Source organism: Mustela putorius, unplaced genomic scaffold (genome assembly GCF_011764305.1).
Source record: "Mustela putorius furo isolate JIRA1106 unplaced genomic scaffold, ASM1176430v1.1 tig00003899_pilon_pilon_pilon, whole genome shotgun sequence".
Lineage (NCBI taxonomy): Eukaryota > Metazoa > Chordata > Mammalia > Carnivora > Mustelidae > Mustela > Mustela putorius.
Window position 1 is genome coordinate 14,852,004 of NW_025422048.1, and position 18,378 is coordinate 14,870,381.

Below are 18,378 nucleotides of genomic sequence, written 5' to 3' on the forward strand. Positions count from 1 at the left end.
CTGACACCTGCCTTCCCCTGCTCGTCGGAGTTTGTGTCCTTGGCATGTAACACGTGCAACACGGGTCCCTAACCCCTGGGGCAGCATGGACCCCAGGCTTTAAACGTTCGCAGCCCTGTTATGCAGAAGACTGTAAGCTCCTTGAGGGGAGGGACTGGATCGCATTTGTCTCGTGTTTAGCACAGAGCACATAACGTCCATCAGTGTTGGATGGGTGTGTGGATGGATTAAAAAAAAAAAAAAACACCTAGTAATGAGAAATGTGAATCAAATCTGAGTTAAAGGGGCACCTGGGTGGCTCAGTTGTGGAAGCATCTGCCTTCGGTCCAGGTCACAGTCAGAGGGTCCTGGGATCGAGCCCTGAGTCGGGCTGCCTGCTCAGCCAGGAGCCTGCTTCTCCCTTTCCTCCCAGCTTGTGCTCGCTCGCTCGCTCTCTCTCTCTTTCTCTCTGCCACTATCTCCGTCTCTCTCTCTCTCACAAATAAACAAAAATCAAATCTCGGAAAAAAAAAAATCTGAGTTAAAGGTTGCACGTTGGCCTTCAAAGAGGTTTATAGCAGAGAAGTACAGAAGATAGGAATAGAGTTTGTGACAGAAAAATTATTGGACTTTAAGTGCGGTTACATTAGCAGAAAAGTGGGAAGGATAATTCAATGTAACTCCAGGAGTGGGGCACCCACTGGCGTTCGTGAGAGTTGCCGAGTCGCGTGCGGCGTTACTCAGAGGAGTGTAGCATGGAAGAAGTACATTTGTGTGCGGGTGTCCTTCAGATCGGGAAGCAATGATCACAGTCCTTTTTAAAAGAAACCTTCTATATATATATACATATATATATACATATATGGATAAAGAAGATGTGAGGTGTATATATATATACATACATATATGTATGTATATATATCTTCTTTATCCATATGTGTGTGTATATATATATAGAAGGTTTCTATATATATATAGAAGATGTGAAGTGTATATATAATATATGTATATATATGTATATATACATACGTATATATGTATATACGTATACACACATACACATATATGTACACACATATACATACATGTGCATATACATACATATATGTATATACACATCTATGTGTATACATACATACATGTATGTATATGTATGCATATATGCATACGTATATGTATATACGTGTATGTATATACATACATATATGTATATGTATGTATATGTATACACACCTCACATCTTTATCCATTCATCTGTTGATGAACATCTGGGCTCGTTCCATAGCTTGGCTATTGTGGACACTGCTGCTATAAACATTCGGGTGCACGTGCCCCTTCCGATCACCGTGTTTGTATCCTTTGAATAAATACCTAGTAGGGGAATTGCTGGGTCATAGAGTAGCTGTGTTTTTAACTTTTTGAGGAAACTCCATGCTGTTTTCCAGAGTGGCTGCACCAGTTTGCATTCCCACCAATAATGAGGAATTTAAGAAACAAAACAACAGGGAAAGGGAAGGAAAAATGAAATAAGATGAAAACTGAGAGGGAAGCAAACCAGAAGAGATGCTGAACTCCAGGAAACTGAGGGTTGCTGCAGGGGAGGGGGTGGGGGGGGGAGTCATTGGGGGATGGGCACTAAGGAAGGCACGTGACGGAATGAGCACTGGGGGTTATAGGCAGCTGATGAATCACTGACCTCTACCCCTGAAATGAAAAAAAAAGGAGAAGAAGAAGAAGAAGAAGAAAGAAACCTTCCTAAATATGCTAAATGTGGAACTGCTCAAGACAACCAAAATACTGGGCAACCCCAAGCCTTCAATGGGTTCAATGTTTTTGACAATGAAACTGTAAGAAAGAGTCTTTGCTCCACACAAATCTACTGTAATGTTAGGTATGTGATCTTACCCTGGCTTTTTTTTTCTTTTACTTTTCTTCAAATTGAGTGCGGTCTTTGGTCTGCTACAGTGGGCAAGTCCTATTTTCCTCGGTCTCAGGTGTCCCAACCATTTTAAGATGGCTTCCTGTTCCAGAGAGCAGGCTCTGCTACGGACTTCCTGTGAATGATCTCGTTAAACCCTCACAAACCTGGCCAAACAGGCATTCTTATCATCCCTGCTTTCCAGAAGAGGACACTGAAGCTCAGAGGAGGAGAAATGATTTGCCATGGTTTTAAAGTTCGTAAAATGGCAGAGGCTATGTCAGGAAGGTGTCTGTCTGACTCCAGATGCGACCACTACACTACAATGACTACTTCTGGGGGTTTTGTTTATTTTTAAAGATTTTATGTATTTATTTGACAAAGAGAGAGACAGGCAGAAGGAGAGGGAGAAGCAAGCTTCCCCCAGGACAGGGAGCCCCATGTGGGGCTCTATCCGAGGACCCTGGGATCATGACCTGAGCCACCCAGGCTCCCTTTTCTGGGTTTAAAAAAAAATTATCTATCTGTCTGTCTATTTATCTATCTAAAAAGTCAGCCCTGTGTCTGGCATGGAGCCCAATATGGGGCCTGAACTCACGACCCTGAGATTAAGACCCGAGCTGAGATCAAGAGTCAGATGCTTAATTGACTGAGCCACCCAGGTGCCCCTGGTTTTGTTTTTTTTAACTGGAGATGTATTTCACAGAGAAAAATAAATTCTACTTAGCTTCAAGTCCCGGGTTTCTGCGTCTGTTACTTCAGACAGCAGTGTAGCCTGCAACACGGTAGTATCAGGAGATGTGGAAATAGTCAAATTCAGTGCCAGATAGGTTCCCTCCTGGAGCCCGGGGTGGGGGTGTCTATATGCTGTTTTCCTTTAACTGGGGTGCCCCGTACTGACAACTTTGCCTTTTTTAGACATTTGCTCCCTACCAAGTAACAGTGGCGGTAATATTTCATACTTCATTCATTTTCTCTGTCTGGAAATAAAAATCATTGGTCATTTCAAGCTTCCCCTCCCCCCAACCCTTAGATGGAAGGTAAAAGTACTATGTCTATAAAAATGGGATGAAATTAGATAACTTACGATTAAAATATTATAGGTACTCAAGTCCCCATTACTTACTAGAACAACTTTAAAAACGTTCAAGTGAAGTTTGGACCAACTTCATGTACTGTTTTACAAACTATCACCAACCATATAATGAAAATAGATGATTTATTTTTTAAAGATTTTATTTTTAATACAGTTTTTTTAAAGATTTTATTTATTTATTTGACAGAAAGAGATCACAAGTAGGCAGAGAGGCAGGCAGAGAGAGAGAGGAGGAAACAGGCTCTCCACGGAGCAGAAAGCCGGATATGGGGCTCGATCCCAGGACCCTGGGATCATGACCCGAGCCGAAGGCAGAGGCTTTAACCCACTGAGCCACCCAGGCGCCCCTTAAAGATTTTATTTTTAAGTTACTTCCACACCCATCATAGGGCTCGAACTCAAGCATCACACGCTCCACTGACCAAGCCGGCCAGGTGCTCCAGGAAAACAACTCATTTATTTTTATCTACAGTATAATTTATACATTCTCTATTCCTTGAGTACAGTTTTATCATATACATGTTGTTGACATAAAATATTTTTCCAGTATTGCAAACTTATGCTTTAACCAATGCACAGAATTATTTTATGAACTACTTAAACGAGTTGCAAGCAGAGACATTTATTCATTCATTTTTTTCTTCATACAATGAATCAAGGACCAATTGATTCATACAATGAATCAAGGCTCTGTGGCAGGCACTGGAGTCACCACAAACAGGTGAACAGGACAAGGTCTTCTTGCTCTAAAAGCTCACAGCATAGTCGGAAAAACCTCAACTTTGGCGAGTGCTGTGACACTCAGTGCAGGGTACAGTGGGGGAAGGGGACGGGGGTCCCAAGCAAAGAGAGAGAGCATGCTCGCCTGGGGCCCACGGCGGGAGAGCATGAGTAGCCTTGCTCAGCGGAACTGAGGGTTGGAACTTAAGACATTGAGAGAGGTATTAGCAGGAGATGATGAAGCAGGGCAGTGGAAAAATCAGACTTGTATTTACTTTTTTAAAAGATTTTATTTATTTGAGATAGAGCAAGAACAAGCGAGAGAGAGAGAGAGAGAGTGTGCATGTGTGTGTGTGTGTGTTTGTGCGTGTGCGTGTGTGTGTGTGTGTGTGTGTGTGTACAGCAGGGCGGGGGGAGAGAGATAGGGAGGGGGAGGAGCAGGCTCCCCACTGAGCAAGAAACCTGACTCAAGCCTTGATCCTAGGACCCCGGGATGATGACCTCAGCCGAAGACAGATGCCCAACTAACTGAGCCACCCAGGCACCCCAAATCAGACATTTATTTAAGATATCATTTGGTGAATGAGAGTGAGCAGGAGTAGAGGCAGGCGGGCTAGGAGGCTGCCAGAAGAAAGATGATGGTAGTGTGGATTAGGAGAGTGGCAGCAGAGATAGAAAGAAGTAGATTAATTTAAGGACTATTTAAGAAATAGGGGTGATGTATTTACGCTGGTAGGATTGGACACGAGAGTGAGGGCAGCGAGAAGTCAGGCCAGATTTCTGTTTTGGGAAGTAGGGCAGAAGAGGCTGGAACTCTCTGGAATGGGAAACACTGAAAGCGGACCTCGTTGTGTTGGGGGGAAAGATTAGGAGTTCCATTTGAATGTTTCAGGTTTGAGGGGACGAGCTCCAGGAGGCAGGTCAGGACTAAAGGCAGGAAGGTGGTCGTTGAGCCCATGAGCGGGCAGGGTCGGGGCGACAGCACGCTGTAAGCATGTAGATCAGGAAGAGAAGAGGGTGAAGGATGGGACTGAAGTTCTTAGAAAGGGCAAGGTGACCTCATGAGGAAGTAATCTGAGAGGTTGAAGGCAGTTGGCTAGGTGAGGCTGACATGCAGGGAAAGTTCTGGACGGGAGCTACGGGAGAGGTGTCCTAGCGAGCAGTAGGAAGCATGAGCGCGGAAGCAATAGACTGGAAAAGGCAGTTTTTGTATCTGTAGCATTCATTGTGATAACGGACATCGTTAGCAACTTGGTTGCCAGAGGCAGAGATAATTGGGAGATGCAGTGTCCGAAGAAGGAGGAGGGCGAAGTACAAGGGCAATGTTTAAATCAGAGCGTGGGGGTATACGAAGGCTGTACAAGTTTTGTGCAGGCTCGACACGGATTCCCTTCTCAGGAACCCTAAAAGGGGTAATGCCTCTTGCCTACCCCCACCCCCATGTCTCACCAGGGCGAGCTGGGCAAGTCCAGCTGTCCCCCCAAAGTGGGCACTCATCTACCGTGAGGGAGGGAAAGTCACAGCCCATGGATTGTCCCTTCTCTCTGGGCGGGACCACACCCTCTTCTCAGCCAGACCTGGGGTCCTGACCTTCCTAAGGGAGCCCCAATACCTATGGGAATCTCATGACCCATGTCTCCTGGCTGCCATGGCCGCTGTCCCACTTCCTTCAAGCATCCCGTGCAGAGGACAAGGCTGTAGAAGAATCTTCGCTCCGGAGGACAAGACAGCACTGAGGACAACATATCCATGGGTCCCTGAATCACCCAGTGTCACCTCTACTCGTACCAAAATCCTCCCACTGAAGATGGTATGCAGCCAAGTGAGTTCAACTAGCATGATTTCAGCCTTGTGTTAGAAATTCATGCTGGAACGTGCTCAAAAGAACTCAGCCCAGAAGGGACTGTGTGGTCCTCCCACAGCGAACCACTCCATTCCCCTTCCTTATTTCTACAGTGATATTTTTCTGCTTGAACCTGTGGGGTTTGCTTTAAGCAACGCACTCTACCGATAGGATGAACAAATTACTCTGGGTTTCTTGGAGGTGACCAAGAATAGCTCTGTTGGCTTCCGTGGAAGAACGCGGGAACCAGTTAGTCCCCGCTCCACTTCCTCTTGCCCGAGGTAGAACCACCTAGACAGCTCTGAAAAAGATAAGCAACTGCTTCTCACTGAAGCCCTCCCTCCCGCCTGGCTCAGCAGCGATGAATCAAGAACAAAAAGTCTCTTTTGCTCCCCTGCAGCCTTTCCAGAACACGCTGGAAAGAAGGACCCACGTTGATTTTCACCGAGCAAACTTCACGTCATCCACCAAAGCCTATGGCAAACTGCCAGGGAGGGGACTGTCGCCAAAATATTTGTGGTCCAAGAAGTTTGAGAACCACGTTTGGAACCCATCACAAAGGTGAGATCCCTCTGAACGATTCCTCCCCCTTCCCCCGCCCCCACCTGGCCCAGGGCTTTCGGTGCTAGATGACAACAATAACGTTAAGGGCACTTTATTATTCAAAAAATAAATAACAAGATCATCCCAAGTTCACGCTGGAAACAATGGAGACTGCAGGTAGAGACGAGAGATTTCCTTTAAATACAGTCATTTCAGGAGGAGTGGGCAGCCTCGGAGCCTCCGCCTCTGCTCCCTCCTCCCGCCTACAGTGGTGGAGACGGGACAGGGTTGAAATAAGATAACGGATTAGCAACAGCCTGAGTGTCGGGGTGGCTGGTGGGGGCAGGGTTTTCCAGTTCTCTGCTGCACCAGACTTTCTAGAGCCTGCCCCCTCCATCCGGGCCACGGGGACCCGGGCTCAACTAGGACTGACCGCGAGCTGAGGCTCCCCGTGGCCCTTCTGCATCTTCACTGGAAAATCAAATGCATTATCCGCTGAAAGACACTGCATGCAAAGAAACGAAATGAAACTTGACTCATGATCTGCCATTTACTCAGAATTCAGTCTGCGCGGAATGGTCTCGTCTTTTCACGGGACTCTCTGGGTGTCTGCATGCGTGGGGCCGCTGTTTCCAGAACAGAAACCTTAGGGAACGGGGCCTGCTGGGGCTTCACCGGCCCCGGCGTTCCCTCACCGCAGCCCTACCTGCCTGGGGGTGTATAATAAATAGCTCTCCACGAGGAGGATCCTAGGGTTATAAATAGGCAGTTCAACAGGGGGGTGGTCTTAGCTGCTTTGCTGTTTGGCAGCCCGCGAGGGGCCACCGCTCAGAGTTTGAGTAAGCCAAAAGACGTGAAGCCCGTCCCGTGGCTCACTTGGCTTGGATCAGTCACGTTGACGAACACCGAAGCACCGGGATGTAATTCAAATACGCCCCCCAAGTGGACGGACTGCTGCCCACAAGGCTTGGAGGAGCTGCGGGCGTTTGCAGCCCTGAGCAAGACCCGCTCCGATCCGCTTGGGGAATTCAGGCAGAGGCTGGCTACAAACGGAGCTTGACTCGAAGTGTCCCGATTGGAGCAGAAGGTGACTTGGGCGTAGATGTAATAGAGTCCTTGTCTTTTCACGGCCAGCTGTTTCCCGTTTTCGAGGGTTACCAGGTTGCTGCTTAGGGTGTAGTATCCTTTTGGGGCCCACTGCAGAACTGCAACAGACAGGGGGCACGCATGGTGAGGCGAAGCGTGCATGGTTCCCACTCCACCAGAACAGAGTTCAATGTTCCATCCTGGCTTCCCATACACGCGGAAGCCGGGGCTGCCAGGGATGCTTACGGAGCCCTCCCGCCCTCAGTCTCTGAACCGATCGGCGGGGGCTTCACAGTCGGATGGAGCTGAGTTCCCACCCAGACTTTAGTCACGCTCACGCCCAGACACTTAATCTCCCTGAGCTTTTATTTCCTCATCTGTAACACGGGGCTAGTATTACAGTGTCTCTCAGAGACTTGTTTTGAAGATTAAAGAGAGCAACCAGGCGCAGTGAGTTTCCTTCTTCCTTTTAAAGCATTTAAAGCCAATTTACCCTTGAACTTCAGATGCGCGTTTTAAAATTGCACGTCCTAAACTACACACACCTACAAGACATTCGGACAAAATCCTTGCTAATATGAACACTGTTATCTCACCAGCCTTGGATTTTACAAAGTCAAAGACTTGCCCGGCTGTGTAGCTCAGCCTCAGCTGACAAAAGGAAAGACCCCATTTCTTCCTACCTGCTCATGCTGTCGCAAACCCGACCTGCCTCCCACAGCAAGGACTAAAATTAGGCAAGGAAGTATGAAAATGAACCTGTCATTTCACTGTGTGTTTTGATCTTCCATTGTAGTGGGCGCTACCAACTTGAAAGTACCTGTGTTCTTGTGGCTAAACTTGAGTACCCACCAACGGTCTGCCATTTTCTCGGCGGAGATGTTGAGTGGGTTCAAAGGTAGTGTGTGCACCCGATTTCAAATCTCAGCTCCCACAGCGAGCTAGACTGCTGGGTGTGGGGGTTGGGCAGAAGTGAAAGTATCGATCATTTGCTTCCTTGAGCCGTTTTCTAAAATTCCTACTTGGCCATCGGGCACGGTGTGAGAGTCAAGCTGTTGAGACTCATCCTTTAGCAACAGGAAAGGCATCCTGAAACCTCTAACATTTCTTGGCCCTCCGGACCACTCCAGAAATGACACTTCCTTATGATGATTTCACTTGCAGACCATTTGAGAAGCCAAGGGGAGGTTCTCTGTCTTTTAGTCCACTAGGGTTATCTTCGTAAGTCCTTACCTAATCTTTGTCCTTGCTGTGGGATGCAGGTCAAGCTTGTGGCAGCGTGACCAGCCAGGAGTGGGGCCTTTGCGACTGGGTCGGGGGATGGGGCGGTGAGGAATCTTTTAGTCTTCACACCTTATCCCCTTCAGACCTCCTGTGAGGCAGACTGAAATATGCTGGGATCATATCGATCTTGGGCACTTTGGCAGAATCTGAGCACCATGAAATCTACCCAAGGGCAAGGGTTTCCTTGCTGGTGGCTAAACCCCGGCAGAAAGCTACTCTTCTAAGTGGTGTCTCTGTTGCTGTCATGCAATCTGCGTATGCAAGTGTCATGCGGACTGCCACCCTGGCCACACCACCCCAGCTGGAACGTTCTCCCATAACTGTATTTTCTGAGAACGGCTACCTGGCAGGATTATTAAATATGGTATTAACTAAGGGCTTTCTGTGACTCTCCTGACATCCAAACTACCATAAAGGAAGCTAAGTAATAGTACCTTACATTTGTCTGACCCGTGATAACATAACCTTCTTCCACATTAGCTGACTGGACGCTGAGAGCCACCCTCGGAAGTAAGTCAAGCGTGACACGGCAGCAAAGGGACTTGCCCACGGTCACCTAGCAAGTGGTAATTCATGGTTCCAGAATCTCAGTTCAAAGACTTCCTATCCAGTGCTCTTCCTTCCGTATCACCATCCGTGACAACCACGTATGTGTTACGCCCCGTGAGAAGCCCAAGCTGCCTCGGAGATGAGGGGGTATGTCTCTCCTCTTCTCTCTGTCTCTGTCTCTGTCTATCTCTCTCGTTGTGTGTGTGTTTCACTCTCTTACACACACACACACACATACACACACACACACAGTTTAGAACTCCTTTCTGGAGCACTGTGCTAAGTTTTTCCAAGACTGCTCTGATGCCCTCAGACTGCATTTATCTAACAAGGGGGGTTTTGTGCTTGCGGGCGTGTTTCCATCCATTTATCAGATGCGACGCATTCTCGGGCACCAACTCTCTCAAGGTACAGGTTTGGGAAAAAAGATCTAAGAGCTAGAATGATGGCAGAACGTATATGGAAATAAACTCGTTCAGAGTTGAAAAGATGACAGTATGTTGTCTGTTGTTACTTCATTGGAAAATCTAACGTCCTGGAGCCTATTGATCTTTGCAGAATGATTTTACCTTTAATTTCCCTGAGGTTGGCCCCCGCGAGGCTGGGGTTAATCATACAGGGATTGACAGATGGCAGGAAGTACCCCCTGAGGCCCATTTACACACAGCGAAGAGGGGTTAGCATGAGGAATGCTCCCAGCCAGGAGGTCACTACCTGCCATCTCTTCTGTGTTCTCAGAATAATGGTCCCTCCACCCAGCAATTCATCATTTAGAATCGGCCATTGGGCAAGAACGTAATGAGAACATCGGGATTGCTTCCCATCTCCTTTTGTCCCTTCAAGTCCCATCTGTGCCTCTGAGCTCGCTTTGAAGACAAAGCTCAGCCTATGAGAGGTGTAGGGGTGGGTTGGTAAATTGGGCCCCAGAGGAAGAGAGGAGCCTGATCGTTAGGCCGCCCTGCTTCTGCATCTCAGCCTTCCTGCCGGGGTGACCAGCTCAGATGCTTTCGACTTACCAGACGCTGTGTTACTACTGGCCTCACTTATGACATGGGCTGCAATTTGAGGATCCTGATCACCTGGAATGAAACCAAAAGCCAACTGTCAGGCCAAAGCAACACAACACTGCCCACAGAACGATCTGGTCTAGTTCTACAGCTCTGTCACAGAGACCCGGCTTAAGTAGGTTACACAACAGGAAAAGCGCAACGGTCCGAAATCCCTGTCCCCGGGGAAAGCTGGTTTCTAGAATCTGAACAACCGAATTGGCTATTTGCACTGACCCCATTCTTCTAATGGGCGTTCAGTACCCAAATCCACTTTACCTAGATTGACACAGGCTAACACTCTGGGTCTTCGTGAAACACACTTTGAATCTTGCCATCAGAAACAGCTCCCATCCATTGGGAGTCCCACTGAGCCCCAAGGTGATGTCAGCACACCTCCCTATATGATGCCAACAGCATCTGATGTGGTCAAGCAACTGGCCAAACTACTGTGCCTAGCTTGGGTTGTTTCTCATGTAAAAGCCTTGCTCTTTAATTAGATGTGCTGATACTCTGTGTTCAGAGACTGTGTGGAAGGTCCCCCCCACCCCAGGAATGAGCTTGCTGTCAGACACTTGGCAGGTGCCCTATAAATATTGAATCAAATCGCATGACCTAGATAACCAGTTGTGTTGAGTTGATCCTTTTCCTGAAGATGGCTAGGCAACACCCACGTGCACCCATTTCCTCATATTTCACTGTAAGTCACACACAACATGGCACCATTCAGCATATCTTACAATCTGAAGATGAAAACGTCCTGGAGATAGGATGACCTTTATATCCAGAGCAACAGTTAAAGCGAGCTCTGAGTATGCTCCTGGCCTCCAAAAATGATATCTGTATCTCTGTATGTATATATTTCTTTGTGTGTATTAGTTTGCACAAGCCATACATCATTTTCATGGACATTGTAATTAACACTCATCTGCTACTCCAGGCATTGTTATTGTGTTTGGGGTGCTGAATTCTAAGAGGAATAGAAGACGAAAAACCCCAGAAAGCGTCATGGGATGCACAGTGGAAGACACTGGGGAGGTTTAGCCTGGAGAAGAAAAGGCTCAGCGGCCATGATGGCTATTTTCAACATCTGGACAGCTGCTATCTAGAAGAATTCTACTTTACTTAGTATGGCCCCAAAGAGCAGGACTGGGTCCAGTGAGTGGAGATTTTAGGAATAAACTTCAACTCCAGAGGAGGGAAGACTTCTCTCTGAGTAATCTAGTAATCTTACTATAATTACTAGAATCGTTCAAAGTTGGACCAGGATGACTAATGGGCTAGGAGGTGCCCAGGCATGTTGGATTGGAAACCGGATGGTTGTGAAGATTTGTGCTCTATGGGTGGCACTGCGTTTGAGAACCTTGCCTTCCAGTCAAGATCCCATCCAACCCTGAGATGTTTGACATGTTCTGACATCAAGAACGGGGCAAAGAATGGAACATTGTCACATAGAACCATTCCTTGATCTCAGATCCTCTGCTGGCATGGTTCTCTGCCAAAAACTATTATCATTGAGCAATGAATGCCAGCGATGACTTTCTTGTCATCTTATCCTCTGTGGGGGGCACCAGGCCATATGGTGCTTTGAAGAAGATATTGAAAAGAGTGACATTTCTTCATACTTGGTACTATCAGCCTCAAAGGAACACAGCCTTCCCCATACATGGGTCCATACTAAGCCTTTCCAAATCACAGGTGCTAGAGAAGGTGTCAATCTGGCCATTGTAGTCCTGTTTTATTTCCAGGACTCCAAGTTCCCTAATTCTAACAACGGGGTTGTTCAGCATGATCAGCCCAAAGCTTCCTTTTAGGTGTTAAGTGCTCACAAAAATGGATAAATAGCAACCTACCTTTTTGCATCGCAACGCTTTTTTCTTGCTTCGCTTCTTTGTTTAGCATTATGTCCTAAAATGAGAATCAGTGCTAAAGGTCATTTTGACAGGAAACCTGGTGTGGGGTTTTGGAGGTATCATTCATTTGGCATCTGTCATGACTCTAGTGCCTGTTCCTGGGGAGGATTATCATATGGACTTAGATCCTGTCATTAATTCCATCATAGCGATTGGGAACCCATGGCACTGACAGATGAGCTGACAGCCCAGAAAGCCCAAGGGGTGAGCCTGGAGGCAAGATCAGGGCCCTATTATCTGCACTGCAGGGCTCTCCCCAGACTGGAGGCTGTGATGCTGACCCTTCCTATGACCCCAGCCTCCCTGCCTTTGATGGGTATTGACAGATAATGCTGAATGGGGAGATGTGTCTACCTTGGGAACCGGTATATGGAATATTATTAAACATAAAGCAGGGGATGTATCTATTAGAATAAAATTGGTCTGAAATCTCTTAGGAAAGGGTAATAGTACATTTGATCTTGGGAAGAAATTCCAGACTACAAACAGACCTTCAGGCATTTTTTATTGTCTTGTCCCTGTCCACGGGATGAGGGAGATTCTCTTGCAGTTGGCTGCCTTGTGTGGCCTGTATATATTTAGAATAATCAGCATATAGGAAACCCAGGTAGTCTCCCGATGATGCTGGTGTTCAAAGGCAAATGCAACACTCCCTAAGTGGTTTCTTTACACTTAGCAACCAGGGAAGTTCACAGGCACGGCCATCGGCACAAGCAGGAAGGGAGTCAGGGATTCGGCTGCCATTTTGAAGATCACGCAAGGTCATGCAAGGAGTCTGAGGCTGAAGCCAAGAGCAGGAACTCTGAGATCACGTTCAGAGGTCGACCTAGCTCACGCCATCACTTTGGACTCTAAATACAAGGGCCAAGCACAGTAGTATTTTCCCTTCTGATAATCAAAGTCTTACCCGCTTTCCCATTCCTGGACTCCAAGTTTTCTACAACGCCCCCCCCTTTCCGTCCTTCCCCAGATGGAATTAGTGTCGGGACTGTTGAGAGCCCCAGGGGAGGCTCAGCTTGGTTGCCAAATATGAGGGTGTAAGTCTCGGAGCCCCACCAGGGAGCCTCGAAATGCCACAGGGGCCACAGGCCTTCAAGTTTCCACTTGAGCTGAGAAAGTGCGGCGACAGGAAGATGTTTGTGAGACACCCAGTAAACAAATGAGTATTTAGTGTCTCCTCAAAAATGGAGTGTGATGATCGAGGTTGAGATACTTTTCAGCTACGTGGTTGTGCTGGTGTCAGGGTTTGGCCAAAATGAAAACATGAAGTCAGCAAAGTTTGTCTTTTATGTGCCCAGCCCTGTCTTCCTGCAAGCTTGCCCTCAGCCACACTTCCCCAGAGCCTTTTTTTCCCTCCCTTCCTCACTCCCCACCTCGACTGAAAGACTTTTCAAAGTTGACGTTCAGAAAATCTCAGATTAGTGATTTCTTTCTTACTGGGGAGTCTACGTGGGCAGGTATGGATGGGTTGGCCTCTACCTTCAAAAGGAAATGCGTCGACCCCCATCAAAGACATCTCAGTCCTTGAGGGGGCAGACAAGCCTGAAACTGACTAGTCTAGTGGGATGGCGTCGCTAGAGCTGTGCAAACAGACCTTGATGACCACTTGATAGGGACCGTGGAGAGAAGACAGAGGCCCTGGGTTGATCATTGGATCTGGTGACTTCTAAGACCCCTTCAAGACCTACGATTTGGAACCCCCAAATTCAAACCTTTTGGTTGTTCTGGCCCAGTCAGACAGTGAAGCCCAGAAAGAAAGCCTGCTAACACTCGCTGAGAATACTAAAATCCACTTTGGGGTTATTCTACAGGTGACCAGTTGGATTTTTTTAAAAAGCCCAAAATATGGTTTAGAATGAGAAATTTGGGAGAACGGATATTGGAAAGGGGGTCAGTCAGTCTTCACGGGAGGACTCTGTGACACGTGGCACTCATTAGGATCCCGCCCTGGGGAGCAGTAGAGGTGAGGGGCTTCCTCTGCCTTACGTCAGGAGCCCTGGTTGACATGTTTAAGAAGGTATGCCTTTCTAGAATATGAAACTTGGGAGCTGTCACTTTGCTCATTCAAGCATAAAGCAGAGAGGCAAGCCCAAGGAGCCCTTGCTCCTATCCTGGGTAGCTGATTTGGGAAGTTTTATATGTCTGACCTGAAATAGAACCATTGGAAATTGGCCATTGAATGATAAGACTGTCAGTAAGACAGAGTTCTCTCATTTATAGATGAGAAAACGGGCCCGGAGAGGGGAAGCCATTTGCCCGAGGTCGTAAGGCTGAGCACATTAAATATCTAATAAATATTTGAATTATTAACTGCTATTCTGAATGTAGCTTTCTTCATATTTAAATTTGTAACCCCTCCAAGTACCCTATGGTACTGGCCAGAGTCCTCAGACAACCAGAGAAGCTCAACTCATTTCCAGTGAGTTGGCCAATGAAGAGGAGTCTTCATCTAAAACCTAGATTAGTGTAAAGAATGTGAAAGCCAACAGCAGATTTGGGCTGCCTTCTGATTCCCGTTAGGGGACCCAGGAAGAGGTTATTAGCGTCTTTACCGTTGGAGGACAAGAATAAACTCAGAAATAAGATCTTAAGTCCTTTACTCCTGGGTTAAATGATAGATTATTTATATGGGAGAAATAACTGCTGTTGGTTTATCCAGATTACCCCCGACACCCCATAGCTTGGCACAGAGCTGCTGCCTTCAATGTGGAGAGCTGCCTCTTACTGATGACCCCAAAGTGAGCTGAGGGCCCGGGGGATTCTACTCAGTGTTCTGAGAGGGGAAACAAGCAGAAAGGCTGTTTGATATTCTGCTTCAGGAGAAAGAACATTCTAGACTCCTTGTACATGATGATGGAATTCATGTCGTAAGTGCATCCTCAGTTAATCCTCTAAGGCTTGTTTGCTCTACCTATTACCGGCCCCGGTGACTACAGGGACTCCTTGCTGGGGCCTCTGTCTGCCTCAGGGCTTGGCCAGCAGTCCTACACTGGACTGACTTCATGAGCAAGTGGTGTTCCGTGGGGTCTGGTTTGAGCAGCACAGAGAAAGTCCAGCCCCCTTTCTCCATAGCTCTCCTCACAAGAAAAGGGAAAGATCTCACTTTCATGGCACTTGAAATTCTGTCATGAGGGAAGTGTTTGTTCCCCAGCCTTCAGGAATCCTTACTGCCCTCAGTAAAGGCAGGGCTTGACCCTGGGGCCATCCGGTGATCCTCGCTCCCCTGGGAAATGGGGACCGACCATGGGTCCGTGGGGACAAGGCAGCAAGGTTTGGATGGAAAGGTAAGAAAATACCAAGAGCCAAACTCGGTGTGCTTCATAAATGTTCACAGGGTAGTATCCCCAAGAGAGACTCCTTTTGTTCCTCTCGAGAACATTCTTATGAATGTGCACACTTCCAGTTTTCCTTTCCCTTTCACGTAGGATTTTGGCTTCATTTTTCCTTTTTTTTAATTGGATACATATACCCATGTGTGTATGTGCGCACATATGTACGTATGTCTCCAAAATGTCTATGTTGTCAGCGTTTATTTCCCGACCAGCAAAAGCAATAAACAGTTTCAACAGCCCTTTAATCAACAGCTGAGCTCCTTACCTTGAGAAAGGCTTCAAACCGGCTTTTAATTTCCTCACAGTTCAGTAAGGACAAGGACCCCTCTCCTTTGTTGCATTTCTGTAACGTTTTCATGAATACAAAATCTTCGTAAAGATTCCTTTCATCTTCTATCTATTTGTGAAATAACAAGGACGTGAGAAACATAACTCTGGAGAAGGTGGCTGATAATGTCTCCCTCCACAATCACTTCCATGGCATCAATAACAGAAGGAGGATTTTGCAGATATAAATGCGGAATAAAAGTTATTATACTGGATTATTGTTATTTGGTATCAGCCATTAAAAAAGTCAACAAAAGCCAGCAATTAAAATGTCCTACTACCCAAAACTCTAGGTAGAAATCACAGCTATTCTAACAAAATTTTATTACGAAATGTACATTTCGTCCACGTATGATAGCGGCAATGTTCGAGAATGATCGTACTCCTCATTGCTCTGTAAGGATCGGTCATTGTGAACCCAGTGTATAAATTCGTTTTCCACTGAGCTCATTTGCCTAGTTCACTTTAGCTGGTGCTGCAGTGTTTTATAAAAAGCAGTTAATTTGCAGTGTGTGTCAATTAAGTTGAGTTCTAATTACATCTCTCTCTTTTTAGCTTTAGTATTTGTGGAAAACATTTGCATTTTTAAGGAAACCATCTTTCATTCCCAAAGTTAACGAGTTAAATGTATGGAATTCACTTGTGTAATAAACTGATTTGGGGCCGTTTTCTTGTTTTAAAATGAAATTTTTAGATTCAAAACAAAAGCTACTTAGCCAGCGGCTTCCACTGTCCCTAAGAACACACCTCAAGGCTTTGGGAGACGTGGTCGCTGCTTCTCCCCATAGAGGCTTGGTATCATTTGATTGACAGAGCCTACCAGGCCAAACACAAGCCAACAACCAGACCCTGAATCCTGCTCTTTACTCAACTACAAATCTGAGTAGCCCAGTGCATTGCCTCAACCTTCACTGCCCCTCCTTATCCTGATGAAAATAATGGTGCTAATTCTAGCATGGGATCCCAACAGACGGCATCGAAACATCCCTGGGAAAATGCAGTCTCCAGATGCTGTGCATCGACAACCCCTTTACCCAGATGTATAGCAACAGCCAAATAATTCGTCAAATCTCTCCTTTTCATGTATGAATGATGTTCTTTTGGTACAGCCAATAATGCCGCTCAGTGGAAGTGGGTAAACACACTGAAATGGGATGAATCCTAACAGTTATTTTCTCCTGACAACACCCAGCTACCTCCTAAGTTACTCTACTGTTTTGTTCCTGTATAAGTCCAGCCACTTAAGCGTGTAAAACATCTCAGAGGGAAATGGAGCAGCTTGCAACAGTCAGTGTTTGAAGAGGGATAGAGACAATGCGACTTGTACTCTAAGACTGTAAATTCCAGACTTATCCATGTCTGTGCTAATCTGAAACACTAGGAAGTTTCAGATCAAATTCCTACTCTCCTTCTTTAGTTAACAATTTAAAGAAAAAAAAAAAGGTGTCTCCATCAGAAAAACAAGTTTACTTTTTAAGCAAGACTTTAGCAAAGAATTATAGCTAATGCCCACCTAGTGCTCCCTCTCCACTGGTTCTGGTCTAAGCTGGCTACAAGGCTAAATTCATTTAATCTACGAGGTGGGTACTATTATCTTCCCCGTTTCTAAGATGTGGAAACTGAGGCACGCAAAGATAAAATAACTTGCCCAGGATTGCAGAGCTAAGAGGGGGCAGAGTCAAGATTTGAACCCACCCAGTCTGATTCCAGAACCCAAGCTCTCAACCAGAGACAAGAAGAGAAGACCTTACGAACTAGATGACAAACATAATGCCGTGAGACCATTTCAGCTATATGGGTTCCCACCACGGTCCATCATCTGGGCAGACCTAAAACCATTCAACCCACAAATCAATAAGGACCCCCCACTTGAGTTAACCAGGGCACCTGGTTCAGCTTACCTTGTCCAGTCTTCTGTGAAGATACACAGCAAAAAGTGCTGACCCAATCATCTGGGTGATGAGAAAACCAGTAAGTAAATACATAAAAATTTTCATACTGACGGGTGGTCCGGTGGCCACAGATCGGGGAGCAGTTTGGCTATATGTTTCGATCATGCTGTGTTAGAGTTGAAATGATATCTTCAGACCGAGAAGGTGGCAGGGGCAGCATGAGAACACTGTCAAAGTGGCCACCTTACTCAGGATTAGTTAAGAGCGCACAATCGTTACAGCCCACACTTCCTGGAAAATGTGCTTCGTAGTCTTCTCTCCCAGCTAAAAAGTTACGTAAAGGTTTTTTTTTTTTTTTAATTATACCCATATCATTCACTTCCAGGCTTTCCCTTTTGTTAGTAAAGAAGAAACAAGTCTCTTCTTCCATACATTCATTCTTGCCTTGAAATGTCATAGACTTCTTAACAGACAATGGCAGTATTTTCCTATCGCTAACTTTCTGGGTTCACCAGTTTCAAGGAAAGTGACAAATGTGTCCACCAGCAACAGACTTATTTCAATTTCAGTCTTACTAATACAAACTGGGAACCTGGCATACGGGGAAAGAAACAAATGTCAACAAAAGTTTGGATTGATTTTATGACTGGTATACCCCTGGCTTATTGCTTCTCGAGACTTCTTTCATCTTCAAACCCAATGAAATCCCAGCAGCTTTTCAAGTCTACGTGGCACGAAGCAAAAAGGAGTGCTGACAGTTATTTTTTTTAAATTTTAGCTGGACTGGTAATTCAAGAAAAAATAAATTCCTCAAGGGCCAGGAGGAGTAGGGTCTTGAAGGAAATGGTTC

The 18,378-nt window shown here is 46.2% G+C and overlaps 1 protein-coding gene across 1 annotated transcript; it reads right to left on the reverse strand.

Annotated features, from left to right (window-relative positions):
• Positions 1–6,195: 6,195 nt before the first annotated feature.
• Positions 6,196–18,131, reverse strand: CD40LG (CD40 ligand). The gene is made up of 5 exons (XM_004773655.3): positions 17,538–18,131; positions 15,575–15,706; positions 11,918–11,972; positions 10,035–10,097; positions 6,196–7,304 (listed from the first exon to the last, which is right to left on the reverse strand). The coding sequence occupies exons 1-5, from the start codon at positions 17,691–17,693 to the stop codon at positions 6,928–6,930; spliced, it is 783 nt and encodes a 260-aa protein (XP_004773712.1). The 5' UTR covers positions 17,694–18,131; the 3' UTR covers positions 6,196–6,927.
• Between the last annotated feature and the right edge of the window lie 247 nt (positions 18,132–18,378).